Consider the following 27,593-nt stretch of genomic DNA (forward strand, 5'->3'; position numbering starts at 1 on the left):
AGTAAAGTGGTACAGTCCGCTCATTCTAACCAGCGCAGAGCAGACAGAGATGAAACAAGCGAATAACAGTCCGGGAGAAGATGGACTAGATAGCTGCAATATTATCCGCACTAAACTGGATCATGGTTTTGTTACACGGTTCCTGGATTCTATTCATACTATGTTCACGTAAGTTATTAATATGTTTTCCTTTTGGTCATGATATAGAAATAGAAAACTGAGACAGACAACTAAAGCAACAGGTTGAGAGCTTAGAGAACCTTGAGCCCGGCTTTATTTTTAGATTGGTCACGGGTCCTCGCGACGGTTTTTACTATAATCCATTTACATTTACACCTGACAAAACATTTTATAATTTACTAATTTTATTAACTTTTTTTTATTTATTTTTAATGACAGTCTGTTGGGCACTTTTTATTGTAAAATAAGTGTTATATTCAAAACTAAAAGCAAAAAACTTAGACTAAAATAATAAAATAGCCTAAATGACTGATTTAAGTAAAAAAAAAAAAGCCTACATTTGCTCAACAATAATCTTTATTATATTGATTACTGATGATTATAGAATGGCTGTATGTATATATACATACATACATGCATACATACATACATACATACACGTATGATTTTATATAAGTAAATAATAGTATATAAATTTAAAAGACTTCACAGCTCAAGATTGTACCAGCCCAGATAGTGTGATGAACATTTGAAACTTTTTCACATCCCAAAGTTGTTGTTGTGGGAGAGAATAATTGTGGGAAGTGCTGCTGGAATGTGTGTCAGGGAGTGCAGCTGCATTGTATCAGTTCTTGAAGGGTGGATGCAACTGAGACAACACAATATATGATGGTTGTTTTATGAGCAGGTTAGTGGCCAACTTTGTGAACTAAAACTACACTTTTAAAAATCCCTCTCAGTAGACAGTGTAGGCTATGTGTGAATTTGCATAAACATTGTAGAGATAAGTTGTTTTGAGCTGTTGAACTGTTGAATACTACTTGCAATAATATGTAATACATATACACCTCCTTATAATGGTTTAGTTAGCATCAGCAGCTCATTAACATACAATCAAGTAAAGTTTCCTGCTACTAACGGCTTGGTTTAAATCTCTGTAACCTAATTGGGTGTTCATGGAAGACTGAGTCAATGAGTTTATCTTATTGGTGGGAACTCAACATCCCCCTCCTGCTCTGAGTCTTAGTGGGTGGGGGTTCACCATAAATGCCAAACAATGAGTCAAACAGGCAAAAGGGAGGACAAAAGGAGGACCCCATCTACAACTGAACTGAGTATTAATGAATGTAATCAAGAATTCTCGCCTACATTTCCCTCAGCAACATGATCATTGTAAAGTACAGTTGGAAAATGCTCAGGAAGTTGCTCTGTTTCCTCTAAGGCAACAATGAATGAGTGTAGATCTCATCCAGACATCTGTGATGACTCGCAGTTGAATATTTTTATGCGGTGTGCTCCACCCTTTGACGAGAATTAGGGTGTCTCTGTGTTTGTGGGAGAGACCTCTGCTCTACTTGCACTAAACTTGATCTTTCATAAGAGTTTTCTCAGAATATTTAGGTTCCACCCCAAACAGTCAGAGCTACAGACTGTGACGTCTCTGCAAAAAACTACAGCCCCCACCTCTATGCGCCCCCTGCATAGCATGGAATTTAACTTTCTTTACTCACACTTCTCTTTCATTCTCTCTCTCTCTCTGTTTTTCACACTAGCAGATCCTCCTCTCGGGCACTTCTCCGATTTTGTCCAGCTTTCTGTTCCATAATCTCCCACACACGGCTGGACAAATACACTCTTTCATGCTTAGACACACACACACACACACACACACACTCAAATGCTGACTGACTGGATCCAGATGTTTTTAGGGTTGTTTTCAGGTCATCTCACCTTGTAATCTTCTAGCTGATTCCCTTTGGAATGGAGTGACTAAGCATTCTCGAAAAGAGGCAGTGAGCAAAATCAGTGTTTTTTTGATGCTCTGGTTAGTTAGGCCTAGTCTAAAAAAGGGCTTTGGGTAATGAACACATGCCTGTCTCTGACACTATGAAACGTACCATTAGACTCAAACACCATAATACTAATCATGAACAGGTCAGTAGTCATTACAGTTGCCGCTGAAAGCTCACTGTATCTTGGAATTTGCATTACTCTCTTTGCTCATGGGTGTGTTTGCTGATCCACTAAATTCCACAAAAAGGAAAGGATGCAGTTTTGTCTCTCATTGTTGTATGCATTCGAGGCACCAAAAACACAGTTTGTTGTTGATAAGAATTATGAAAGATTACCCTAGTACAAAATGAACCTACAACAAAAGCAGCTTCTTTTAAACACCCATTGTCAACCACTTAATATGGTGATTTTATCATCTCATTTTTGACTGTATGCAACAATGAAAATGAAAAAGTGTCATAATCTTGTTAAAATTATTTTCAATCTAAAACTTTTTTGTAACAATTAGCTAATTTGAATATACAAAACATAAAAATGTATTATAATTGTGACACTAATTGAATAAAATTACTGTATACGACAGGAAGACAAGAAAATCATTTTAAATAACTAATTACTTAATATTACATTTCTCAATGTTTTACCCAAATTGTAGTGTTGACTTTATTTTCATCAAGCTCAACCTTCAGTACTGTTACCCAAGTTATTACAAAACAAATATCATATTTATTAGTAACTATAAACCAACATTTGCATAGTTCTGGCATAGTTTTTGTCTTTATTAAAAATCACACAAAACAGGGTTCTGCATTGCATTTAGATGTGCCAGAAATGTTGTGTTTCTATAAGTTTTTCTTCTAACTGTCACAACAGTTCTATTTGCAAAACAAATATGCTGACATTATAAGTGGTTTCAGAAATAAACCTGCCATTATACACTGAGGATCTTTTTAAGTCATACTGAACAATACAAACTCACACATGCACCTTGTTATTATGACATGCATGACAAACGGAAAAAAAAAGTGTTATAAAAACTGGCTCAAAATAACAAACGTTTGATATCCTCCTCTGAAGCTAAAATATTAAAGTCTGTGCCCATCATGGACACGGTTTTCTGTGAAATGTGCAGACTGGTTCTGACTTTCATTGACTAGCTTTGACTACTAGTGTCCATAATCCAAACCAGGGCAAACAATCTAGGCAAAGGGTGTTTAGTGTATACTATAGCCTTAAATGTAATTGTGTTGCTGTCATTCAATAATGATGTTTTTTTTTCCTCACTATAAACCTCTTTCTCTCTCTTTTTGGCACAGTGCAAAGTTGTAATGGTGTACAGGTGATTGTGAAAGATGAGAAGAAGTTTGCCATGCTGTTCTCCTCCATTGTTCTTCCGTGTCATTACACCACTCACTCCACTCAAACCGCAGTGGTACAGTGGTGGTACAAGTCTTACTGTACAGACCGCACTCGGGATTCCTTCACCTTTCCTGAGTCCCTGGGGGTCCGCGTATCTGACCTGGGAGCTACGTCTCATCTGGACTGCTCTGACAAGGGCCGCACGGTCCGCGTCGTGGCCTCAGGACAGGGAGCTTCCATGACCTTAGCAGAACACTACAAAGGAAGAGATATCTCCATCATTAACAGTAATGTATTTGTTGTCTTATAACTGCACTTTTTTGATGGAAGTTGTTTAGCTTGATTAGAGGTTAAGTTCTGTCAAATACAAGGCAGAATATTGTCATGAATATGATCATAACCTTATAAACGTTTATAGTTTTTACAGATCAATAAGTGGCGCAATAAAATGACAGCATTAGTCAGTTGGAAAGTGAAATTTCAAACTTAATGACTCACAAAGGGGACTTCCATGGTCATTTATTAACTAGACAATTCAACAGGTTAGTGTCAAACACAAAATGGTAAAAAGGTCAACAGGTTGGCAACTTTAATAGTCAATTAAATAACATCATGTAATCAAGTAATGCTGGCATAATTACATATACAAATCTAAGTTACACTTAAAAATTTATACATTTCATTGCATTAGAAAAAAAAAAACTAAGTGGAAAAGAAGACAGCTCAAGCATGCCTGATAGTTAAGTTTGATAGGTTTAAAACACGGCTGTTCATAAGTTTGGGTTGGGTACAAATGTTGTTGAAAGAATGATCTTATACTCACCAAGGCTCCATTTATTTTAATACAAATAAGTAAAAGTATAGTAATATTGTGAAATATTATTACAATTTATTTTAAAATGTCTTTCCTGTCACATGATCCTTCAGAAGTGATTGTAATATGCTATATAAGGTATTATCAATGTTGAAAACAGTTTGTGGTAGTGTAGTTGATGTGATAAACTACACATGGGGTTACTCTTCTTGGGCACCAGTGTGAACTTAACTGACATCATACATCTACAAACATGGCCTTGGGATCAGTTGCAAAATGACATCAGTTCTGAGAAAAAGTCTAGCATAATTTGTTTTCAGATGCCACTTCTTTTTAATGCAATGACTTCATAAAATGATACTTGTGGCTTAATGGTCCAAATACTTCTTGAGGCCACTGTGTAATAAAATCATCGTTATATTATTATTACATTTTGAGCCTCCTCTATACGCTCAAGTCTGCAATTTTGTGTGTAAACCCACTGTCTCCCTAGGACGCCCAGCCAATTGTGCTGTGTTTTCCTGTTCCTTAAATAGGGCTGTTTTTTTTTCTAGGTCGCACAATGACCAGGGGGATGGACCTCATAAAGGCCTCACAAAACACCCCCACGGCTTTCCTTATCAAACGCAAACACCCTCTCGTCTGACTTTAGACTTTAAAGCTCGCCCTCCTCCAGTCACCTCTCGAACAAAGACTATGATTGTTCTGACAAAATATAACAGATAGATAATGTGTATGAATGATGTGTTGTCCTCACTGAATAAAAAGTGCTAAAAGTGACTTATGTAATTCAGATCAAACAAACTGCGCAACTGACAATGTTACGATGTAAACCAAAACCGAAAAATATTAAAACTAAATACATTTTTGAACTTTGGTTTAATAACATGAGTATAATATTTTCTGGCCTTTTCAGAAGCAGATCTGCACATCGGACAGCTTCAGTGGGGCGACAGCGGTGTGTATTTCTGTAAGGTGACCATTGCTGATGATCTGGAAGGGAAAAATGAAGACCAGGTGGAGCTACTGGTGCAGGGTGAGTCTCATGAGTACTTAAGCTAGATTCTCTTGAAGTTGTGAAAAAACGTTCTTCCAGTAATGTTGTTTTTATACTTTATTTTTATATAACTTTTTAGAACTAAGACTAACAGTCAACACAGGGTATTTACATGGAAATGTTTTCAAAATCACATTTAAGAAAAAATAAAACCGGTTTCCATAATCGGATAGTACTAGCACTATATTAAAGAGATCCTTGAGTCCAGGGAAGTCAACAGGTTATCATGTAAACATATATACATATACACGCTTATAGACACACATACGTACGTACACATTCATACTTTTCCAGTAATGTTAATAAAACATTTGTTCAAAGTTATCCGCATGGTCTTTCATGCAATGTTCTCAGAGATTTAGCTCAAAAACATTTATATGTTCGCCTAACGCTTTTTTAGAAAAAAATTAAGAGAACATTCAAAAGTAACTGTCAGGACTGTGTTTCTTGTTTCTTATGCCATGTTTGTAGTTTTTCATGTTGATTAATTCCATAATTGTTCCCAGGTGTGTCTTGTTAGCTTGTTACCCTTGTTAGTCGATGTTTGCTGTTACATGTAGATGGTTTGCGTTCTTCTGTTCCTCGTGTTTCCTCGCTTGTTGTGTTCCTTAGTTCTTAGTCTCAGTTTATGTTTTGTTTGTTTGTTCAGAATTCTGTAAACCCTGCACATAGATCTGCTCGATCTGTTTTGTTCCCGCTAGCATTACAATAACGTTCCCATTATGTCTGCAAAATGATAATGTTCCCTTAACGTTTGCATAACCAAGAAAGAAAGTTCAGAAAGAAAGTTTTTGGGAACTTAATGGGAACATATTTTGTTAGATGAGTATAACATGGTTTTCAAAAAGTCTAAACTGTTAAAAATGCTTGGAAATAGTGTCAGTGAATGCTGGTCACACTTTAGATTAGGGTCCAATTCTCACTATTAACTAATTATTAACTAAGACTTTTGCCTCAATAAACTCCTAATTACTGCTTATTAATAGTTAGTAAGGTAGTTGTTAAGTTTAGGTATTGGGTAGGATTAAGGGATGTAAAATATGGTCAATAAGGCATTAATATGTGCTTTATAAGTACTAATAAATAGCCAATATCCTAGTAATATGCATGCTAATAAGCAACTAGTTAATAGTGAAAATTGTACCCTAAATTAAATGGTTAACGCTGTGTTTTAGGGACTCCCAATACATGTGATTTATTTATAGAATTCTCAATGAAAAAGTGGCATGCTCTCTAAGACCTTGCTTTCCAAAAGTGTTTACTTTTGTGTGTGGATGCTTGGTTGTTGTATCTAAATAATTGGTAATGCCAATCCCTCACTGAATTCCTGAGTGCACTTACAAGCGCTACCATGGCAACAACTGAACGGTGCATGCTTCTCAACATGGCTCAGATCCTTAATAAGAGAAGCTATTGTTCATTTGTGCCCTGGCAGACCAGGACAACCTCACATATTTTACACGTCCTGGACAGGATCACTGCGGAGGGAAACAATTTGTTTGGTGCTGTGGGACGGACCCCAACAGAATAAGTTATTTCTGTTTCAGCTGGACAAAGCAAAGTCAGACGCCTCATGCCAGACAAAGAGTAAATAACTGGCCGTTATCGACATGAGCAATATAAGCCACTTCTTAAGCCGTTTCCATGGGAACGAAGGGGGTTTCAGGGGCCAGAGGACGCCAGGGCCTCCAGAACAGTCCTGTGCGGTGAAGAGAAAAATAACATGAGAGGGTTAGAGCTTACACAGGAGGATCAACGAGAGTGTTATGTAGGCGCTAAGAAGTGGAGGAAGTCTCTCCTGCCCTATGAGTAATCAAGATTTAATTGGTTTATAAAATGGAGAGTATAATGTTTGACTTTGAACCAGACACTCCCAATTTCATATTTTCACAGTCATATTTTACTTACTGTTTAGCTCTTGGTTCTTAGTAGGGTTGCAAAGGGGCGGAAAATTTCCGGTAAATTTCCGGAAAGTTTCCGGTAAATTTCCATGGGAAGTTAAGCTGGGGAATTTAGGAAATATTCATTACCACGGCAACCGCTTGCGCGTCCACTCTGAAAGTAACTGTACACATAAGAGACGGATAGATAGATTATTTAAGGTTATTTCTATTCGTTAGAATATTGATATATGAACTTGTTGTCAAGTAAGCCCCCTTGCGAGCAAGAGCAAAGGCTCTCTAAACTTTCAGTGTGCTGCACTGCTCTAGTTGACTTCTGCGCCTTCCCCCCCGAAAATATCACGTTAATTTTGAAAACATAATTCCTTTTGTGGATCCTCTTGGTCTTTCTTCATGTTTCTTTGACAAATATCAGTGTCTCAGTCTCACGCACGCTGCACGTGAGTTAACCACGCCTACTTATTTACATGTTGCGGTATACACGGAATAAAAAAATCTGTTACGGTTGACATTTTCTTCCGCGGTAACGATATATACCGTCATACCGCCCAGCCCGACTTATGTGGTAAATAGTTATGCTAGCTTATTTAGCACCTAACTTATCAGCTTACTATCTACTAGATGAATACATTTGTATGTGATATTTGCAATTTAAACATTTAATAAATATATTTCCCCATAATATCATCAAAACTTACTTCACTTTGTTTAGTCCACAGGCTCAAATGTGTGCCCTCAATAGTCTTGTGCTTTGGGCTTCTGTACATGTGATGGAGGGCATGCACAGTGCCAGTAGGGGGTTAGGGTTAGGGTTAGGGTTAGGGTTGTGGTCTCAATAGCCATGCAGCAAGCAGTGTACTATATGCATGTGATTGAGGAATGGCATGGATATTCAAGTGTATTTGAATGGCATCTGTTTGTTTTAGTCAAGATTATGCTAAAATATACTTTCCTCAACTATATTTAAGTTCCCTATGAAGAGCCAACCTTCAAATTTGAAAATTCCCAGTTTATTCCCGTTTATTCCCATAAATTCCTGTTAATTCCCTTAAATTCCCATTAATTCCCATGGAAAGTTTCCATCTTTGAAAATTCCCAGAATTTTGCAACCCTAGTTCTTAGTGATGCATGCTAAGAAAAGCAACACTTCTTAGAATTAGGAATTGCACTGTAATTACCAGTAAATTACAATACCGTATTCAGAGATTTACTGTGCTATCAATACAGGTGAAAGAATCAATACAGTTTTACTGTGAAATCAAAATGTAAAACAAAACTCTGCTGTTTACAATAATAACGCACTTTTTACCAAAGAAATTTGTTAGCTTACCTAAGCAAATGCCCTAATTTTTTATAGGTAATACAACAAATTACTGTGAAAAAAAATTGGTTAATCTAAACCGTTGAGTTTCATGTGACATTTTGGGGCCAAATTTACCAAACAGGGTGCAATCCCATAAAATCGTCGATGGGAGTGGAAAGTTCTGCACTTGATCTACTGACGACGTGCGAATTAGCGTCTGGTTTAAGACATAATTTTTTGGGGGTGTTAAATAATGGTGCAAATACCAGTAAATTGACTAGCACAAACGCATTATTTAATGCCCCAAAAAAGCATGTACCTAATTTGCACTGCTCTTGGTAGATTGCGTTGTGTGATTCATTTAAATAGTCTCCAACCATAAATTTTGTGTCTGAAAGGGAAACTCCTACAAATACATATGCAATAAGGTCAGCCTCAAAAATAACTGTGTCAACACCTTTTCAGTGCTAATGTTTCACTGCATGTCTTAAGTAAATCCTGACAGTAGTTTTTTAACGCCAAAAGAGGGTTTGTGCTGGCGCTGTTAGTAAATCTGGCCCTTGGAGTTAAGTATTCCCTTGGACCAAACTTGCTCTTAATTCATTTTCTCCCAGTCGACATAAAAGTGTTACAGAACACAATTGGTTGTAGGGTGTATTTCAAAAAAGGGATAGTTCACCTTTCTTCTGTAAATCACAAAAGATTACATTTTGAAAAATATTACTAATTCATTGGGGATCACTGTTGTTTTGGGCCCCATGGACTTCCATTTTATGGACCAAAATAAAATATCCTGTTTTGTGTTCCACAGAACAAAAAGTCATACAGATTTGAAACAATAACAGAATTTTCATTTTTGGGTGAACTATCCCTTTAAGTCTGATAATAACTTGCAATCTATACTACACGGAGCTTGCCTGTCTCTCTCTTCATGTTTTTACGTCTCTTCATGAGGTCCCCTATACTCTCAAGTTACGCTTGGTTTAATGACTGTAACGGAGGAGTAGAGGAGATGGAGGTGGATATTATTTTTCCTCTTCCTGTCTGCCAGCTAAGCACTTCCTGTCACTCAGGGATAAATCTGCTCTGACAGTGGGCAGATTTGTTTACAACACCCTCTCATTCAGTTTAAAGACTTGCAGCTTTTTGTTAAGACTTGTAAAATACGTCTGTGTTCACCAAATTTAAAGTCGTGATGAAATAGCGACAGATCTTTTCTTCCGTATTGTGACGTGCATCCAAGTGAAATGGATTATTGGGAAAAAAAATTGTTCGGTTGTTGATTGGATGGAGGCGGATCTGAATGCAAGCTTGTGGTCGATTGTAAGATAGGGGTGGGTTTTAAGCGGACTAAAATGATTGGAGATGTCCAGAATATGTCACCAGAGAGAAGATGGAGATTTGTAAGTTAGGACATTTTGATAAAAAATAAATAAATCACAAGGTCAAAATAAAAAAGAAATTAAACATATTAATAACATGCATTTAGAAAATAGATTGGTTGAATTTTCATTTCATGCTAACTTTAACAGAAAAGATCCGGTCTCCTGCACACTTGTTGCATTATGAATTGCATTCAGACATAACATTTCAGGTTTTACGCTAAACATTGAGGCCAGTTTAGATGGTGAGAATGCTCTTTATTGTTGGCAGTGTGCCAGCCATTGACAAAGTATTCTCAGTGTAAAATCGACAGTACATGTAAGGCCACCCCTTCATTTCGCTCTTAGGGAAGATCTTTGTTGAAGGTAATTGGACAGTGCTCTGGGACACCTTTTAATTCCATACAATGCCAACACTGTCTCCATGGTGATGACGTACCGTTGTCCCCTTTCAAGATGGTTAATGAGGCTGTGTAATTAATTAGTCTCCCATATTCCTCCACTGTCTCCCCCACTGAAACCCCCCTCTACCTCATCTCTTTCCCACTCTCTCCATTCGTGCACATTAGTGAACCTGATCTGTGCTCAGGCAGGCCAAATATAAATACTGAACGAAAGTACACATCTACATTAGCATAAGCCCTGGGAACCAGAAACATGTCAACATATCATTACAGCCAGTAACCACTACAGAAACACAGCACTGGCCTAAAGTTAGTTACTCATCCACAGAGGATGTTGACCTTTCACCTTTTCCTTGGCAAACCTTTTCCTGCAAACAAACACAAACACACACATACACACCTATGCACATACACTACCAATCAAATATTTGGACACAGCTATGCATTCTTTATTAGTAGTTTTTTAATATTACAGAATAATAATAATCAAAGGTATGAAGTAACAAAATTGAATGTATTGTTATATACATGCAGACTTATACTTTTGTATTCTTGAGTAAAATATCAGACATTGTACTTGATTTAGTCTGAACTGACTAAAAGGCCAATCATGTTTAAAACCACAGATCAAAGTTATCAAATCAGCTTTCAACTTACACTTTTGATTAATCCACAGCCACTAACAGTGTAACTTTTTCCATAATAACACACACACACAAGCCTTTACCCACAACTCTAAACTTTGAACTTTCACCTGCTGCCCACTGCTGCTGTTCACATCTGATCTTCTCCCTTCTCCAGGTAGGACAGGTGTGCTGGATGACATCTTGCCTGAGTTTGATTTGGAGATTATGCCAGGTACGCCTGCCATACCTCTTTCTTCCCCTTTCCTTTTCAGTGAGTGCTCTCACACAGGTCCTTTTCAGTTAATCTGCTTTATCCTCTGCTACAATCAGCAAACTCTGATCTGTTCCCTCTGAAAACAACAAATGATAATTCTAAATTTCCGGACACAATCAGTTTAGCATGACATTACTGTACATTATACATATATGCATGACGTAATGCATTATATTACTGCATACCTTTAAGTAACTTAATCACATGACTGTTATTTTTCCGATTCACGAACAAATGACTCTTATGAGCCATTCCTTTTAATGAACCGTTCAAAAAGACTCAAGAACTCTGTTGAAAGGGGTTACCGTTTGAATCAGTCTGATGGATACGCCACAGATCAGAAACATCAAGTTTCACTTTAGTAATAAATGTGTAAGCAAAATAGATATTATAACTTAAATATCGAATCTAATTGAGAATTTTTGTATTGATACCCAGCTCTGGTATCATGGTGTTAATTCATGAACATCCAAAAATGTTACTTTGATCTTTTTTATTTATTTCATGTCTTGATCCTCCCATATGCCATAAGTGCTCAGAGACATGAATACGAACATTCTTGAGAACGTAAAGTATCTGTGTTAAGAAAAAGGTCTGTAATGTATGCCGTTGGAATTTTAACACCACACCCAGAGGAAATTCATCATTAGCCCTGTAGAAAGTCCAGATAAGAGGTTCTGCATCATTCACACTCTCCCTTGTGGTTGGTCATGATCAGAGACTTCACATCCTGTGGGTAAAAAATGATTTTAGGACAGCACTTCCTTTAGGATCTGCTTGTGTCACGGAAACCAAGTTTCCTGATGAGTCTTTCTTGTCTCCCTTATAGAGTGGGTGTTTGTGGGAGCTGTCGTCCTTGGTAGCGTTCTCTTCCTGTTGTTGGTTGGGATCTGCTGGTGCCAGTGTTGCCCTCACTCCTGCTGTTGTTATGTACGCTGTTGCTGCTGTCCTGATACATGTTGCTGTCCAAAACACTGTGAGTACACAAACACACACATGCATACTACACGCATTGTTCGTATTCACAACCTAAAAAATAAATAAAATAAAAACATTCACTTTTGCCTTCTCAGTATATGAAGCAGGGAAGATGGCAAAGAGTGGCCAACCTCCTCAGATTGCTATGTATCAACCTTACTACGTTCCTGGTGTTCCTGTGGTCCCTCCAGCCGCTCCATCCATCATTGAACCCAAGTTGTCTATAGTGCCTTCTTCAGTACAAAACAACATAGCGGGACGTAAGTGAAAATGCAACAGCATGTGTAAAGTCTTTGCTTTTTCTTTAAACACATCTCTCTAATGCCTGTCTAGTGAAAATGCATCTGCATTTGATTGAACAACTTTTGTCTGCATCATCTAACTCAAATCAAACTCAACTAACATCCTCTTCAGCTGGTACTGTAACCTTCGTCTTCATATTAAAAAACAGGCTACGGTATTTAAAATTGGAAGGAATTGTGGTTGGATGAGATGAGAGTGTTTGCTGTATTTGGGTATGAGTGAACATGAGCTAACAACAGTAGACAAAGACTTGGAAGTAGAATCTTAAGTTTTGAAGATGCTGAAAGTGGAACAAGCTAGCTGGCATTGCGAAGGAAGTAGTTGTTTTGTCTATGGGATTGGTGAATGGTTTCACACTGTGTGTGTGTAGTATCAACAAGTAAAACATTTTCCCCTCAGCTGAGTGGCAAACACTGAAGGGGAATTGGTTCATTAAAAGTCTATGGTTCTTCTCATGTGTGGATGGCATTTTAAACTTGGTCGCAATTCACAAATGGTTTACAGTTAAGAAGTTGAATTTAAAGGTTTTTACTAATCTATTAATTTATTGTTATAATTAACTATCGGTTTAACATATAATTTTATGGATAGGAAAACATTTTTATTCACAGTTTATTTCTCAATTTAAATGATTTATTTACAGTTTTACTTTTTAATTCCTTCAATTTATGAAGTTATACGAGTTGGATTGATTTGCAGGTGGTACGTGAATAAGACAGGGTTTTGTGCTACAGCAGGCTCAAATGGATCAGTTTAATGAACTTGCCCCGAAATCTAATAATTGCAAATACAGTACGCATACGCAATATTCTAAAATTGTTTGCTTGCTCCTGTAAAGGCTTAACTAAGTATCGTGTGCGTGTTTTAACCTTAAATTATGCACAGTATGTGTGATAATATGGACACAGTAGCAACACACAGGTCATGTGTGTGTCCACAGAGCGCAGTGGCTATCGACTCCAGGCCAGTCAGTGTCAGGATGCTATGAAGGTTGTGTACTACGTAGAGAGGGACCTGGCGCATTTCCACCCTACCAAGGGGGCCTGTCATCCATGTAAGCCTGTATGCAGTCAGCATGTTTCTGTGTTTGTGTGTGAAAAAGGAAGGCTGAATTTTCATTTTAAAGTTGAGTCAGTGAAAAGCTATGTAACAGTGGTCAACTGACATATTCATGTCATCATCACTGTCCTTTTAAAGGTCATATGTGTAGTTTATGCAACATTAGCGGCACTAAATCAAAGTGCAAAAATAATGATCGTTTCCAATCTAAACTCACCCATGGACCTGCCTTTTACATTCATGGGATAGTTCACCCAAAAAATGGAAAATCTGAAAAAAATCATTTACTTACCTTCATCTTGTTCCAAACCTGTACGATTTTTATCTTCTGTGGAACACAAGAGAAGATATCTTAAAAGATGTAAAAAAAAAACCAAAAAAAACATTTGATTGTGTTCCATAGAAGAAAGAAAGTCATACGATTTGAACGGCATGAGCATTAGTAAATAATGGCATATTTTTCATTTTTAGATGAACCATCCCTTTAAAATAAATCTGTGATTGTGCATGCTTCTTGATCAAAATTCATAATATTCTAACCGAGTACATAATTTCTGCCGTATAAAGATCTTCTGCCACAGGCTATAGACAATGGCAATAGATTTGTGTTATTTATGTGAGTGTTATCGTAAAAGAAAAGCAGAACATAATGATGTCATTGTGTCGACAGCTGGCAGCATATCAGAACTGAGCTCTCTGCATGATGGTGACGTAGACTTCAGACAGACCTATCGGCAGGTCCAGAGGAAGGCTCTACCACCCATCAGTGACCACATTGATGAGGCGCGTCTCCGAGCAGCATCGATTGGCCATGGGCTCCGTCCCTCACATTATCAGAGCAATCACTCACTGGATGAGCATGACAACAGGTACAATGTGTGAGTGTGTGTGTGTGTGTGTGTGTGTGTGTGTGTGCGTGCGTGTGTGTGACCTAATAATTTAGCACAGGGATTTTCAAATTGGAGACACAAGAGGGTGTTAGGTGGTCTGTGGACACATTAAATTGATCAAAAGTGACAGTAAAGACATTTTCAGTGTTACAAAAGATTTCTATTTCAAATAAAAGCTTTTTTTTTTTTTTTACTTTCCATGCAAAGAATCCTGAATATTTTTTTTTTTATTGCGGATTCCACAAAAATATTAAGCAGCACAACCGTTTTCAACACTGATAATAACAAGAAATGTTTCTTGAGCTCCAAATCAGCCTATTAGAGTGATTTCTAAAGGATCATGTGATACTGAAGACTGGAGCAATGATGCTGAAAATTCAGCTTTACCATCGCAGGAATAAATTACATTTTAAAAATGAAAATATTTTAAATTGTTACATTATTACTATTTTTACTGTATTTTTAATCAAATAAATTCAGCGTTGATGAGGGTAAAATACTTTTTTCAAAAATCGTAGCAACCTCAAACTTTTGGATTTTTAAGGCCCCGAAATACTTTGAGTGAAATCGAACTGTTGTGACGTCATTTTGAACAAAATCATGGCAAAAATAAGTTTGTTTGGAGTTCGTTTTGGGAGTTCGAAACAGCTTGCCAGAAAAGTTTGCTTCGGTTGGTAAACACCCTCGAGCTAATATTGGTCCATGGCGATTATGTAATAGGTAGGTGTGCGCTGAGGCTCCGCCTTCTTTGACGTGGTAATCTTCTCCGGGTTAATTTCTTCTGTTCAGTCTGTCGAAGTCAGACGTCCGCGAGTAAAAACATGAACACATTGGAGAGCCGCTTTATAGTAGAAAATGAAGTTGTAATTCTAATTGAATTTTTTTTTTTCTCATTTTCAATACTGTTAATAATCTGCTTACTTACTAAAGCAATACATAGTATAAAGTGGTATATAAAGTGAACTAACTTGACTGGAGTGCCAAATTGCAGAGCTTGTGCAAACTTATCCTCATCACTATGATCAGACGCTTGCTTAACAGCTGTTTTCTCCCCGCTGTCATCTCTGTCGTTTATTTTATTGTTGAAAGTGCGCAGCACATATTTACATATTCACTTATATGCCGCTCTCAGAATTGTTCCCTTATTTACCCCTAAGCGAAGTACGAAAAAGAACTTCGCCGTGAGTATATCGGGTCTTTACTGTATATGTGTGCACTAATAACATCATGATTGTTTGTGCAGGTGGAACTGTCGCTCTGAGCACCTGCCACGCAAAGCCTTTGACGGCAGGGGGCGCACGGGGTCACTAGATGAGCTGGAAGAGTTTGCCATTTCGTATGGCCCACACGGTCGACGAAGAGGTGATTTTCGTGGACCTCAGCGAGACTTTGAAATGGCTCCGAGGTCGCGGGACCATCCCACGTCATACAGAGACGGGCCACGATATTCTCGTGAGGATGACGATAACAACTGGCGTCGTCGAGGCTCGCCACCTTCCCCACCAAAAAGACGTGACGCAGGCGGCAGTGAGCGCTATGTTGCTCGTCAGAGGTCGTATGACGATACCTACCTGAACACTCTACTGGAGCGCAAGGCTAGGGGCCACAGAGAGCGGGGTGGGAGGGCTGATGATGACAGCGACACTCCCTCAAAAGGCAGTTCCAAGAAGAGCAGTGACTGTTACCAAAGCAGATCACCTAGCAACCGCCCCGAGGAGGATGAACCTTTACCACCGTACTCTGAGATGGAGGTGGAGAGGTTTAGAACTGAAGAGCTTATAGGGAGAGAACGGTACAGGACTGCTGATCCCGGCATGCGCCCTTTTTCATACACACGCCCGGCTCAAGGACTGTCCCATACGCTACAGGAGCGCAGGGAGGACAGGGACAAACCCAAGAAACTGGTGAGTTACTTATAACGGTCTGCCCTGGTTTCTGTACATTAAAGGGTGGAATAAACTTTCTCCAAGCCTAAAAAGAAGAGATGTTTGAGATTCCATTAATATGAAATGTAAAGTCCCAAATGTTAAAGAGCACAAATAAGTGTTCTATCCTTGAAAACAAGCTGTATATTGTCAAAAAAACATCTCAGCTCACCAGCCATGAATGATTCATTCATATACATAATCTGAAAATTCTAAGAGTCCCAACATCAGTTTCAGAAAATCATGCAACATCTCTCAATCCAATTCTCTGCAATAAAAGGGCAAAAATTACATTTACATATAAGACTAGTTCTTACAGTTTCATATTTTAGGGAGCTACTAGACTGACGGGTAAAATTATGAAGTTTATTTTGTAGCTACCTGTTTTGATATTTGAAACAGAATTTCCTATTTCAGACTTACAGTTTTGAATTACTGTTAAAAAGAACTGGAGTAATGGCTGCTGAAAATTCAGCGTTGCCACCTCAGGAATAAATTACATTTTAAACTATATTAAAATAGAAAACAGTTATTTTTAATTGCAATAATATTTCACAATATTACAGTTTACACTGTGGTTTTTTATCAAATAAATGTAGCCTTGGTGAGCCTAAGAGACTTCTTTCAAAAACTTTCAAAAATCTTACCGAACCAAACTTTTGAACAGTAGTGTATATTAATAAAAGAATTTAGAAATAAAACTTTATTTCTTGCAATTGTGACTAGGCTATATTTAAAAATCATGACTTTATATCTCACAATGTGACTATTTCTTATTTTATCTCACAATTACCTTTTGCAAATTACAGTTACCTATTTTTAAATCTGAAGAAACATACTTCCACAGATTAGACGTCTACTGCAGCCTAGATTTTTTATTTTTTTTTATTTTTTTTATGTCATTTATTTTCCAAAGAGTGTCTCAGAGAATATGAAATGATTTTAATTGTACAGTATGTTATGTTGTGTATGCTAAAATGTAAATCATATTCTTTACAAGAATGTATGCAAGTCTGCTTTGAATCATCAAAAAGTTTGATTTCTAAGGGCAGGGTTTATGTGTTTGTTCTGTTTGCCTGCATGTGCCATAAATGGCGTCACTAACTCTAATGGGCTGTAAGTACTGCATTACACTGGCACACTAACAACGCATCTGCAAACGCGCCATGCTAATGGGTGTCTAATGTGTGGCTCTTGGTGTTTTTTAACAGACCACTCATCTAAGCAGAGACTCTCTAATTGTGTGACGTCCTCAGACTGAGCTGACATCATACTAATAACATCACCATCAAGCTGAAGAGAAATGCCCCAGACACTAAGCATCAATCAGTCAGCAAGACACATTTTATGCATGATCACACAGACATGAAGAGATTAAGAACTTTTGCTGGTCACGGGCATGAACGTAGTGTGTGTGTGTGTGTGTGTGTGTGTTTGTGTGTGAGTCTGTTTTTCTATATTGCTTAATTATGACCTACTTTCTTCATTAGTCCTCGAGACTGCCGCTGCACTAAAGTTATGTTAAAAATGACTTTAAAATGGTTCAGATGATATTCAAGTGTTCTAAACATTCCTTTGTATTTTGTATATCTTCAGTACTGTAATGGGACACTGTCTCTGACATTTCAATATGGCGTTTTTTTGCACTGTACTATACATGTGTGTCAGTGTTCATCAGTTGGCTGACTCTCAAGGGAAGCATGTATGTTTGTGCTTTTTATAATGTGCCATTTATTTGTATTCCATGGTTTTAAAATAATTTTGATATGAGGGTCAAAAACGAAAGCATTAAAAAATAAGTGTAATACAGCTTTACATTTTGTCCCCCCCCATCCCATACATTTGAATGTGTCCTGTTTATTTTTATTTATTTTTCTGAGCAAAAGAAAATTACTCATACATTTTTTACCATGATTTTACAGAAGACTCCAAATGTTATTCAGAGTAAACAATAGTTTATATACCAAAAAATATTACATTTTTATTCAAACAAAAATAATTTGATGACAAATGACGACTTTGATGACACTTATTTTAGGATCACAGTGCAGCCCCAAATACTAATTAAATGTATTTTTTTTTAATATATATATATATATATCTTTACACTGCCACTATCCTTCAAACCACTAGGTTTTACCCACTTGAAGTTTTTGTAAGGAAGTAAAAATCATTTAAAATATAATAAAATTTATATTGTTTTGTATATTTTAAAAAGTTCAGGTCAGAATAAGTATATTGTTTCATTTTTACATAAATATATCTGTTAAGCTGAATTATCACGGTTTGTTACTCTTAATGACATTTTGCCAAACAGGAAGAGAATATTGTCATTGTTCCTATAATTGCAATGTTGTTAGTAATAGTCTGCATCATTAAATTAGTTTTAATAATATTCACGAGTAAATGATGTCAGAAACCACTGTTGAAAACCAATAAGCATTTTATTCTACTGTTCTGATGCTCCCTTCCATGCTTAGCTTGTGACTTTGTTTCTGACTTGCTTAGCTCCAAAAATGACTCCTTGCAGCTATATTTATGAATACTTTCTGTTTGCCAATAAATAACATTACCAGGATGGTATTTTGGATGGAGAATCCCCTAAATGGCCTCTCTTGAACTTTCAGAAATAACTCTCTCCAGAAATATTAGTAAGCTATTATTCTGACAGTTGCAATCCTCAATACCTTTCTCATTTTCTTACTAAAATTGCTGCCCAAGCTACTGGGTCTGCATTTACTTTTTGGCTTTTTACAGCTCTCTCTGATAATGGGCATCTAAAATAAATCAATAACAGAAATTAAACAATACAAAAATACCATTAAATAATAATTAAATTGAACGCATATTTGTCAGTGCCTAGTATTCCTCATTCATCTGTAATATAAATAAGATGCTAAAATCGTCAATACAGTGATATTGTCATTGAGTGTAATGGATGACACTGTGGTGTAAGAGAGAATTTGCAATACACCGAATGAATTTTTTCTCTTTTTTTTCCGGATTTTCACTGAATGACAAGTGGTTTAGGTTAACACAATGAAAAGGTGAAATTATCAAATATTTAAGAGCAATAAACTTACTTTTCAGCAGTGCCAAAGGATCTTCAGGGTGTCTTTTGATGATGTCACAGCCTGTTGACTATAACATTTTTTAATTATTATTTCAGAATGGCTTCTTGATCCTTTTACACTGCTCTAACAAACAACATATTTGGGACAAAATTCCCCTGGTTATTTCATAACTTAAAATAAAACCCAATAAGACATAGTCATTTTAAAATAACACAGCCAACACTTATTTGAAAATGCTTAGAAAACAAATGTATGGTATTCAACGTTTAATTAAAGACGTAGTGGTAAAATCCAAGTGCGGACCATTACACTAAATGACATTTTTACACTTTGGAACATTAGCTCACCTGTATTTTGACATTTTATTTTCGCAAAAGTTATTTAAAACATGAAAGTTGACACTTGAATTTAATATGTTTTTTTATGTATAAAATTTTATTTGATGTGGACACCAAAATAGTGGGGTCTTGTTTTTTTTTACCTATGAACACTTGCTCTCTGTTTTTATTTTATTTTTTATTATTATTATTATTATTAAGATAACCTTTCTTGAGAAAATATCCCTGTTCCTTTTCATCTATATCAGGGCATGGATACTCACTTCTTTGCTCTTGGTTCAACATACATAGGAAAACAAATAAGACATTTTCCTCACTAATACAAAATCAAGGCCAAGCAGGAAACTAGACAGGACACAGTAAAGGAAAGGATGCTTCTTTACAGGATGAGATTACAATACCAGGAAACAATCTGATACGAGCACTCACAGGTGTTTAGTGGTCAAACTTTATGCTCAGATCTCAGTATCTTTTCCAACACTCATACATTGAGCTATAGTTGATAGTTTAAAGTTTTATTTATTAATTATTATTATTAACGATTAATAATTAAAAATGTAAAAAAAAATCACTGCCAATAAGATGTTTAGGCAGTTTATAGTTACCAAAAACGTCGCAAATCGCCATATTAATAATAAATGTGTGGCATTTTACAGTAGTTGAATGAACACAACTTATTCAGATCTTAGAGCTGGAATTAGTTTACCTTTAATCACCCAGTCTAAGCTGGTCTGAACTGGTTTGCTGGTCTCCTCCACATATAGACAGGCTTGTCTGTTGGCTGGTTTCACAGGGATAAGGGTACTTTTCAGCTGGTTCGTCACTACAAAAATAAAACATTGGGAAAACAGTCTAATCTTCCATCAAGTTACGCCCCCTGGTGGTTAAATGTGAAAAATGATACCAACAAATATTTGTTTCATTCTACCGAATAAAGTAAACGATGAAACAGACCTTTCATTTTGAGCGATGACACACATATTAAGAATAATATCAATGTGAAAAACAAGAATTTGATTTCGTAATCAACAATAATCACTAATGAATCACCATTAATAGAATAAAATGGCCTAACTTGGTTTTTCTCGGTGTTTATGCACCTGTTGATGGGTGGAGTTTGTGACGTCATCGTGGAATGGGGGAGGGTAATCGAACTACCAAAGAGCAAAGGTGTTTCTGTTTACTTTACATTACTCGAGAGAATATAGGTAAATAAGAACATTTCTGGATGTACTCGTGATGGCGATTGTCTTTGTATTATCTGTATTTGATTGAGTCGCAAATATAATATGTAACGTTACGTGGCTGTGTAAAGGAAAAAATACAGTAAAGGAAAAAACTTCCGTGTAACCGAGAAACATGAAAGAAACACTGAAGCTCAAGGTGCTTGCGCTCGTGCTCTGCGTATTTCCAACAGGTAAGTTGCCATTCAAAATAACTGACAGTCGTTAAACTGGAATATTAGGGGATGTTTACTATCACGGCTATACCGCTTTTCAAATATTTTCTGTAAATTCTTTAAGTTCAGTGGCGAGGTTAATGATCAGCAAGTGCAAACATGACAGGCCGATAAACCCGATCACGTGATTTACAAGCGTAATGCTAGCTAATATTTTAATATTATGTTTTAATGAACATTAATTATTTTTATATATGAAAATAGTGCTTTTTTTTCAGCCCTAGAGCAGTCACAGAAATTAATGCAATCTTTCAAAATTATATAGTATACGATGCCTTTTTGTTATGCTCAGCTCTAAAATATTTCATTGGTTAAAAATCGTTCTTTGTGAGTAAAATAATAATAAAAAATAAGAATGACTGGGAAAATCGTTGGCCAAAAGTTGTGGGAACCCTGGTGCAAGCAGTGTTTATTGATCTCTCTCCCTCTTCTCCCAGAGTTGTTGTCTATCCAGGTTAATGTTCCTGAGACACAGAGATCCACAATGCTGTTTGCTTCTGTCATTCTGCGCTGTGACTATTCCACCTCTGCAAACACACAAGATGTCCTGGTCACATGGCGATACAAGTCCTTCTGTTTGGATCCAGTGCTGGAATACTACTCATCTGGTGAGGGTGAACTGAATATAGAAGGCTTGAGTGCTGCAAAACTGTTGTGTGCAAAGCTTTTATTGTCCGAATAGTTGAGAGTGACGTGGTGATTGATGTGACCCTGTACGGTTCTCTGTTTCTTTAGCATATCAAGCAGCTCTGGGTCTGAAGCAAGACCCAGCCAATGATTGTCCAGACAGGCAGCGCACTGTCCGCATAGTGATTCAGAAAAGAGGCCTCAGCGAAGCTACTCTGGGGCCAGAGTATCGACAGCGCAAGATCTCCATAAACAACAGTGAGTCTTGACCTACTGGAGCTTAAAACTCTGAATAAGATGTTTTAATAACCCTGTAAAGCCTGATATATTAGATAAAGAAAACTCCCAGCAAGCAATAGTCGTCATTTCATCGTCTAGGTTAACTATAACCCGAAATAGTCCGGCTATGAGTAACCTACTTCTAGCCAAAATAACCTTGAATTTGGTTACATGTCATTTTTGCCAAAATAACTTGCGAGATGTATGATATACCATCATGTAAGCAAAGTAAACAGTGTTTACAAGTTATTTAGTTTCATTTCTTCACTCATTTAATTTCTTTGTTATCTAATTGATGACTAGTCTATTCTTGGGCTATGGTTTAGACGTCTATTTAAATTTTGTTTTAGCCTAGATGTCTGGGCTGTGTTTGGACGGCTATTAGACGTCTTTTAAACGCAAAATTGCTTGCTGGGCTCTTTAAAAAAATGGAACAGTTTATTGAACTTTTAGATAAATTAAAAAATAAGTTTGCATATTTGATGCTCACCCCGTGGACTGTGTGGGTCCTAACGCCCCAGTATAGTGACGGGGACAATATACGAGGTCCGGCTCTGTGGTCACAAAAAATACCAGGATGTCTTTCAAAAGAGTAGGGGTTAAACCCCGGCATCCTGGCCAAATTTGCCCAGTGGCCTCGGTTCATCATGGCCTCCTAATCATCCCTATATACTCATTGGCTTCATAACTCTGTCTCCTCTCCACCAATAAGCTGGTGGGTGGTGGGCGTTCTGGCGCAATACGGCTGCCGTCGCATCATCCAGGAGGATGCTGCACATTGGTGGTGGTTGAGGAGGAACCGTATATATATTTATATATTTATTTATTTATTTATATATTAATTTATACAATGTTTCATTATACAATACAATATAATTCATTATAATCATATGTTTTCTAATTCTTCTTGTTGTATGTGTGTTTAACAGATGCAGACCTGGTTATCAATGAGGTCATGTGGTGGGACAATGGCATGTATTTCTGCTCCATCGACGCAGCGGGTGATGTTGTGGGAGACTCCGACAAGGAAATCAGACTCATTGTGTATCGTAAGTATTACCACACCTAAGACTTGCTTTTAACCAAAAAACGTTTATAGATACTGTTGAGGTCACATGCCCTCTTCCTCCCAGACTGGCTGACTGTGCTGCTTATCATCCTTGGGGCGTTGCTCCTGATCATGCTGCTTTGTATCTGCTGCTGCCAGTGCTGTCCTCAGAACTGCTGCTGCTATGTCCGTTGTCCCTGCTGTCCTCGTACTTGCTGCTGCCCAGAAGAAGGTATTCACCCGCAGTGAAGTGAAGTGTCTTTGTCTGTCCATCTATCACACTAGGGAATATTACACATATTCAGTGTTCTAATTCTACTGGTTATCAGTTTCTTAATATAAATGTCTACTGATGACTGACTCCACATAATAATTGATTAGTCTGTCGATTTTATATATGTACACATATATATATATATATATATACTCACACATATACTCATACATTTTATACAACCAGTAGACTATGATAATAAGAATATGTATTCTTTTAAATAACAAGAATTGTTATTATTATTATTATTAATATAATTAATATGATTAATATTAAATATTAATATTAAACAGCCAATCCTATAAAGTTGTGTGGTATTTAAATGCAGTAAAATATTTCTTTTTAGCGATGATGCGCCACAAAATAATGCGTGACGCTCAAAAAGCAATGGTACCATGGCTCCATGGCCAGCCCATCTATGCCCCCATTGCCTCAAATGCATCTTCTCAGGCGAACCCTTTACTTTATTCAGGTCAGTTTTACTTTCTTACTAATAACTGCTATCTTATCTTACTAATACAGGGTTCCCATGGGTCCTTGAAATCCTTGAAAGTTTGTGAATCTGAAAAAAAATTGAAAGTGCTTGAATTTATTTTGTGCAAGAAGTTTTCTGGAAAAAATTCCATATTCACGCCGGTCCACTAATGTGTTCTTTCGCCAACACTTCATTGCCTATGCAGTTTGCTTGATTTACGTTAGTTATGTGCATTTACGTGTTACATTAAATGTTTCCTGCATGAGGTACTTTGTGTTGTACGTTGCTATGACGTTCACACGCGCAAGAAACTATGATGGTACCTCAACGTTTGTTGTTGGTTAAGTTTGTTGTTGGTTAAGTCCCCACATTAAGTCCTTGAATTTGAGGGTATTGGACCTGGAAAAAAGTCCTTGAAAGGTCCTTGAATTTGGAGTTAACCAAGGTGTGGGAACCCTGCTAATATCTGCTAATAACATTGTAGCTGCATCAAAGAACAGTAATAGAGTGACGCTAATAATATGTTCTCTACAGGGTCTTTTTCTGAATCTTCATCGAAACACAAACTTCAAATGGCCCCGATGGTTAATTATGCCCCTCAACCTGTCCAACCATTCGTACCTCAGCATGGATACCAGGCCAATGGCAGCATTAATGGAAGTGTACATGGCAATAACCAGGTGTTAGATTTTCTGGAGACCCAAGTAAGAGGGATGGATATGGCCGTCCCGATGCTCCAACCTCAACATCACTACACAGGAGTCCCGCACCAAAACCTTCAACATCAATATGCAGCCCCACAACCCCAATATGTAATGCCACCACCTCAACCCACACAGCAAGCTGTGTCTTTTTCAGCCAGGCCGCCCAGCATGCTCTCAGCCCTAGACGAGATGGGTGTCCAAGGTGTAGAGCGCAGGGTCATCCAGCTGCCTCCCATCATGGGCCGAGCAAAACAAAGCTCTCGACGGCCCAATGATGGTGGAAGACCCCGCCAATCTAGTCAGTCCAGCAGTATCTCTAACCGCAATGGTCATCATCGTGATAATTCCTGGAGGGAGCCAGCATCTTCACGGAGAGGGGTCCCACGCAGCTACAGTGATGAGTCAGACTTGGATAATAGGCGTGGAGGTCAAGGTTCAGCAGGACGCAGGGGAGGTTCAGATAGGTCTAATCCACGTGTTCGCAGTAAAGCGGAGCTGCTGGAGGAGTTGGAGCGTGCGACAAACCCTAGAGACAGGAGCTATTCGCCTTCACCGCGTAGGGGCTCCTGGAGTTCAGACGAGGACGACAGTCATAGAAAGGGAAAGCGATCTCAAGGGAGATTGACTGAGAAACCGCCAGCTTACTCTTCCATTGACATTGTGTCTAGCCGCAGCAGGAGGAGCGACCACTTCTCGGTAAGAATGTAGATTTATGATTTGTTCATCACTAAGAGGCTGTGATTATATACTGTTCTCCCAAATAAAAGGACATACTTAAAGGGATAGTTCACTTAAAAAGGAAAATTCTGTCATCATTTACTCACCCTCATGTTATTCCAAACCTGTATGACTTTCTTTCTTCTGCTAACACAAAAGAAGGTTTTTTTTTTTAAAGTGTCTTAGTTTGTTTGACCTTCATTGTATGAAAAAAACTTTTCTTCAAAATGTCATCTTTTGTTTTCCTCGGAAGAAAGAAAGTCATACAGGTGAATGAAATGAGGGTAAATTATGACAAGTTTAATTTATGGGTGAAAATATAAACCTATCCACTGGGTTTGCTGACATGAAGAGAGGACATGTGATTTGAACAAAAATATAACATATTTAGTATTTCTAAGTCACTTTCTATAAAAAGTGTCTTCTAAATGAATTAAAGTGCATATAAATAATTGTTATTGTTTTTCTCATCATAAATAATCTCTCTCTTACAGGAAAAGAGCTCTCGCAGTGGCACGAGCGTTGTCATCTGAGTCCTCGTCTTTCGTTTCCAGCCTGATCCTGTCATTACCCACTATCTACAAATGAATGTCTACTGGACTACTGTCATTGGGACTAATGTTGCACTTTAGAACAAGAATTTAATGAAGGGTAGGCAATAGCAATAGCAAGCTAGCTTTGAAAGCATAAGATTCCACCTGTTCAAAACACATGTACGCGTACAGCAGAGTTTACAAAGTGTCATGAGACAAGAGACGGCATTAAACTACCTCATGTCTCAAACATAACATTATAATGATAATGAACATAAACAACTTAAATAGCGCTGACCTGCACCACCTGACTGCTGCAGATTCATTTCGGCGTTGATAGTGTTGCCATTGAAACGCATCATTTTGAGTCACGAACCGCTCTGAGTAAAACGTCACGGGTTTCCATCTCTTCCAAATTACAGTAGTTATAGCATGAACGCATCATAAGTTCATGCTTGTTTTGGTTCAGTTTGGTTTGTTCACGTTGTTTTGGTTCAGGAGGAACTGTAAAAGCTGGCTGCCGTTTTGGTTGTGGTGCTCGGTGACTGACGTCTGTCTAACTCTGCATAGCATGAAACACACTGATGATGTGATGTCTGCGCAAGCAGGGTGCGTGGAGGTATGGAAATAGATACGTTGACAAGCAATAGTTAGGACATTGTATCATTACATTCGGACCGAATACAATGATTGGGCGAACATTTTATGGTCCTACATCTTCCATAGAAGATATATATATATATATATATATATATATATATATATTAGACCACTTAACTTAGTGATTGCTATCAGGATGTGAAGAGACTTTCAACCAGCATAACAAAACAAAAAAATTCTAGAACAAATTGCCTACCCTGCCTTTAACCAGTGATCATAAATGGCCTTCAATAGACCCCTGAAAGACAGTAAATGCACTGTACATCTTCTTCTTCGTCTCTTTTTTTTTTTTTTTACTTACACATTTTATGTATTTTAAATTGATTTTAGATGTTATGTGATCACTTGAAAACATGTTCATACTTTTTATAACTTTTTACTGTTTTCACTGTACATTTAGTTATTAACCACAGCAAGGCTTTCGGTATTTGATCAGTACAATTTACAGATGAGACTCTGGCACTTCAGTGAAGGTTGTACATAAAAAAACCTCTTTGTTTAATTTAGGTTTTCTGTTTACTTTTAGTTAGTCTTTGTCTGGAGTAGTTTTAATATTGGTTTAGTTGCTTTGTTTGTTCTCTTTCATGGTGCAGTTATCCAAATGCAATCCTTGGGAAGATTTCTGTTTTATATTTGAGTATGTATGAGTAGGCTACATATGTACTGTTATTAGTTGCATTTAAAAGAAGAGCAGTACCATTCTTTAACACGTACTCAAAAGAACTTTACCTACGGTTTTCATATAAAAAACTTCTTTGGATTGTCTTGCTGAGAATTGACGTAGGTTGGTAAACTGCAAACAATAAAGTTACTTTTGTATGTTTTAAAGAGATTTTTGATCTTTTTAATACTTTCCAATACTTTCCAACATGCCATTTATGCAGAAATTTGCACTTTTCACTGTCAATTAAATTGTTTGTTAATAATATCAAAATGCTTAATTATATTACTGCGGAGAATACGCGGTTTATGGAGTATATATATTTTTTTTTTATTGACCATACAACTTAACTTATACGTTTGAATGTTGTGCTACCTCAGTTGATCATGTTTGAATCAATTCAATGCGACGTACACGATTATGTGTCTTTTTATTCTGCATATTCTATATGCAAACGTTTGAACCATAGACTGTAAAAAATAAAGGTTTGAACAA

The 27,593-nt window shown here is 37.2% G+C and overlaps 2 protein-coding genes and 1 long non-coding RNA gene across 6 annotated transcripts; 2 read left to right on the plus strand and 1 right to left on the minus strand.

Annotated features, from left to right (window-relative positions):
- Nucleotides 1-25: 25 nt before the first annotated feature.
- On the plus strand, nt 26-18,087 carry LOC311297964 (immunoglobulin-like domain containing receptor 2). Of its 4 annotated transcripts, XM_084420478.1 has the most exons (10): nt 26-168; nt 3,291-3,620; nt 5,064-5,183; nt 10,996-11,052; nt 11,924-12,070; nt 12,168-12,332; nt 13,316-13,429; nt 14,105-14,303; nt 15,568-16,228; nt 17,461-18,087. In XM_084420478.1, the coding sequence occupies exons 1-10, from the start codon at nt 123-125 to the stop codon at nt 17,494-17,496; spliced, it is 1,875 nt and encodes a 624-aa protein (XP_084276604.1). In that variant the 5' UTR covers nt 26-122; the 3' UTR covers nt 17,497-18,087. The 4 variants fall into 4 exon arrangements, with proteins under 4 accessions (XP_084276604.1, XP_084276606.1, XP_084276605.1 ...); XM_084420480.1 differs by lacking the exon at nt 13,316-13,429; XM_084420479.1 differs by lacking the exon at nt 10,996-11,052.
- LOC311297965 lies at nt 11,067-20,471 on the minus strand. Its single transcript, XR_014628898.1, has 3 exons — nt 20,368-20,471; nt 19,333-19,390; nt 11,067-11,170 (listed from the first exon to the last, which is right to left on the minus strand). It is a non-coding gene; the product is annotated as an uncharacterized lncRNA (long non-coding RNA).
- A 323-nt stretch (nt 20,472-20,794) lies between these two features.
- Nucleotides 20,795-27,265, plus strand: ildr1b (immunoglobulin-like domain containing receptor 1b). Its single transcript, XM_084420861.1, has 8 exons — nt 20,795-21,078; nt 21,558-21,728; nt 21,856-22,005; nt 22,956-23,075; nt 23,160-23,306; nt 23,695-23,820; nt 24,358-25,223; nt 25,739-27,265. The coding sequence occupies exons 1-8, from the start codon at nt 21,021-21,023 to the stop codon at nt 25,775-25,777; spliced, it is 1,677 nt and encodes a 558-aa protein (XP_084276987.1). The 5' UTR covers nt 20,795-21,020; the 3' UTR covers nt 25,778-27,265.
- Nucleotides 27,266-27,593: the final 328 nt, after the last annotated feature.

This window comes from Rutilus rutilus (assembly GCF_951802725.1).
Source record: "Rutilus rutilus genome assembly, chromosome: 10".
Classification (NCBI taxonomy): Eukaryota; Metazoa; Chordata; class Actinopteri; order Cypriniformes; family Leuciscidae; genus Rutilus; species Rutilus rutilus.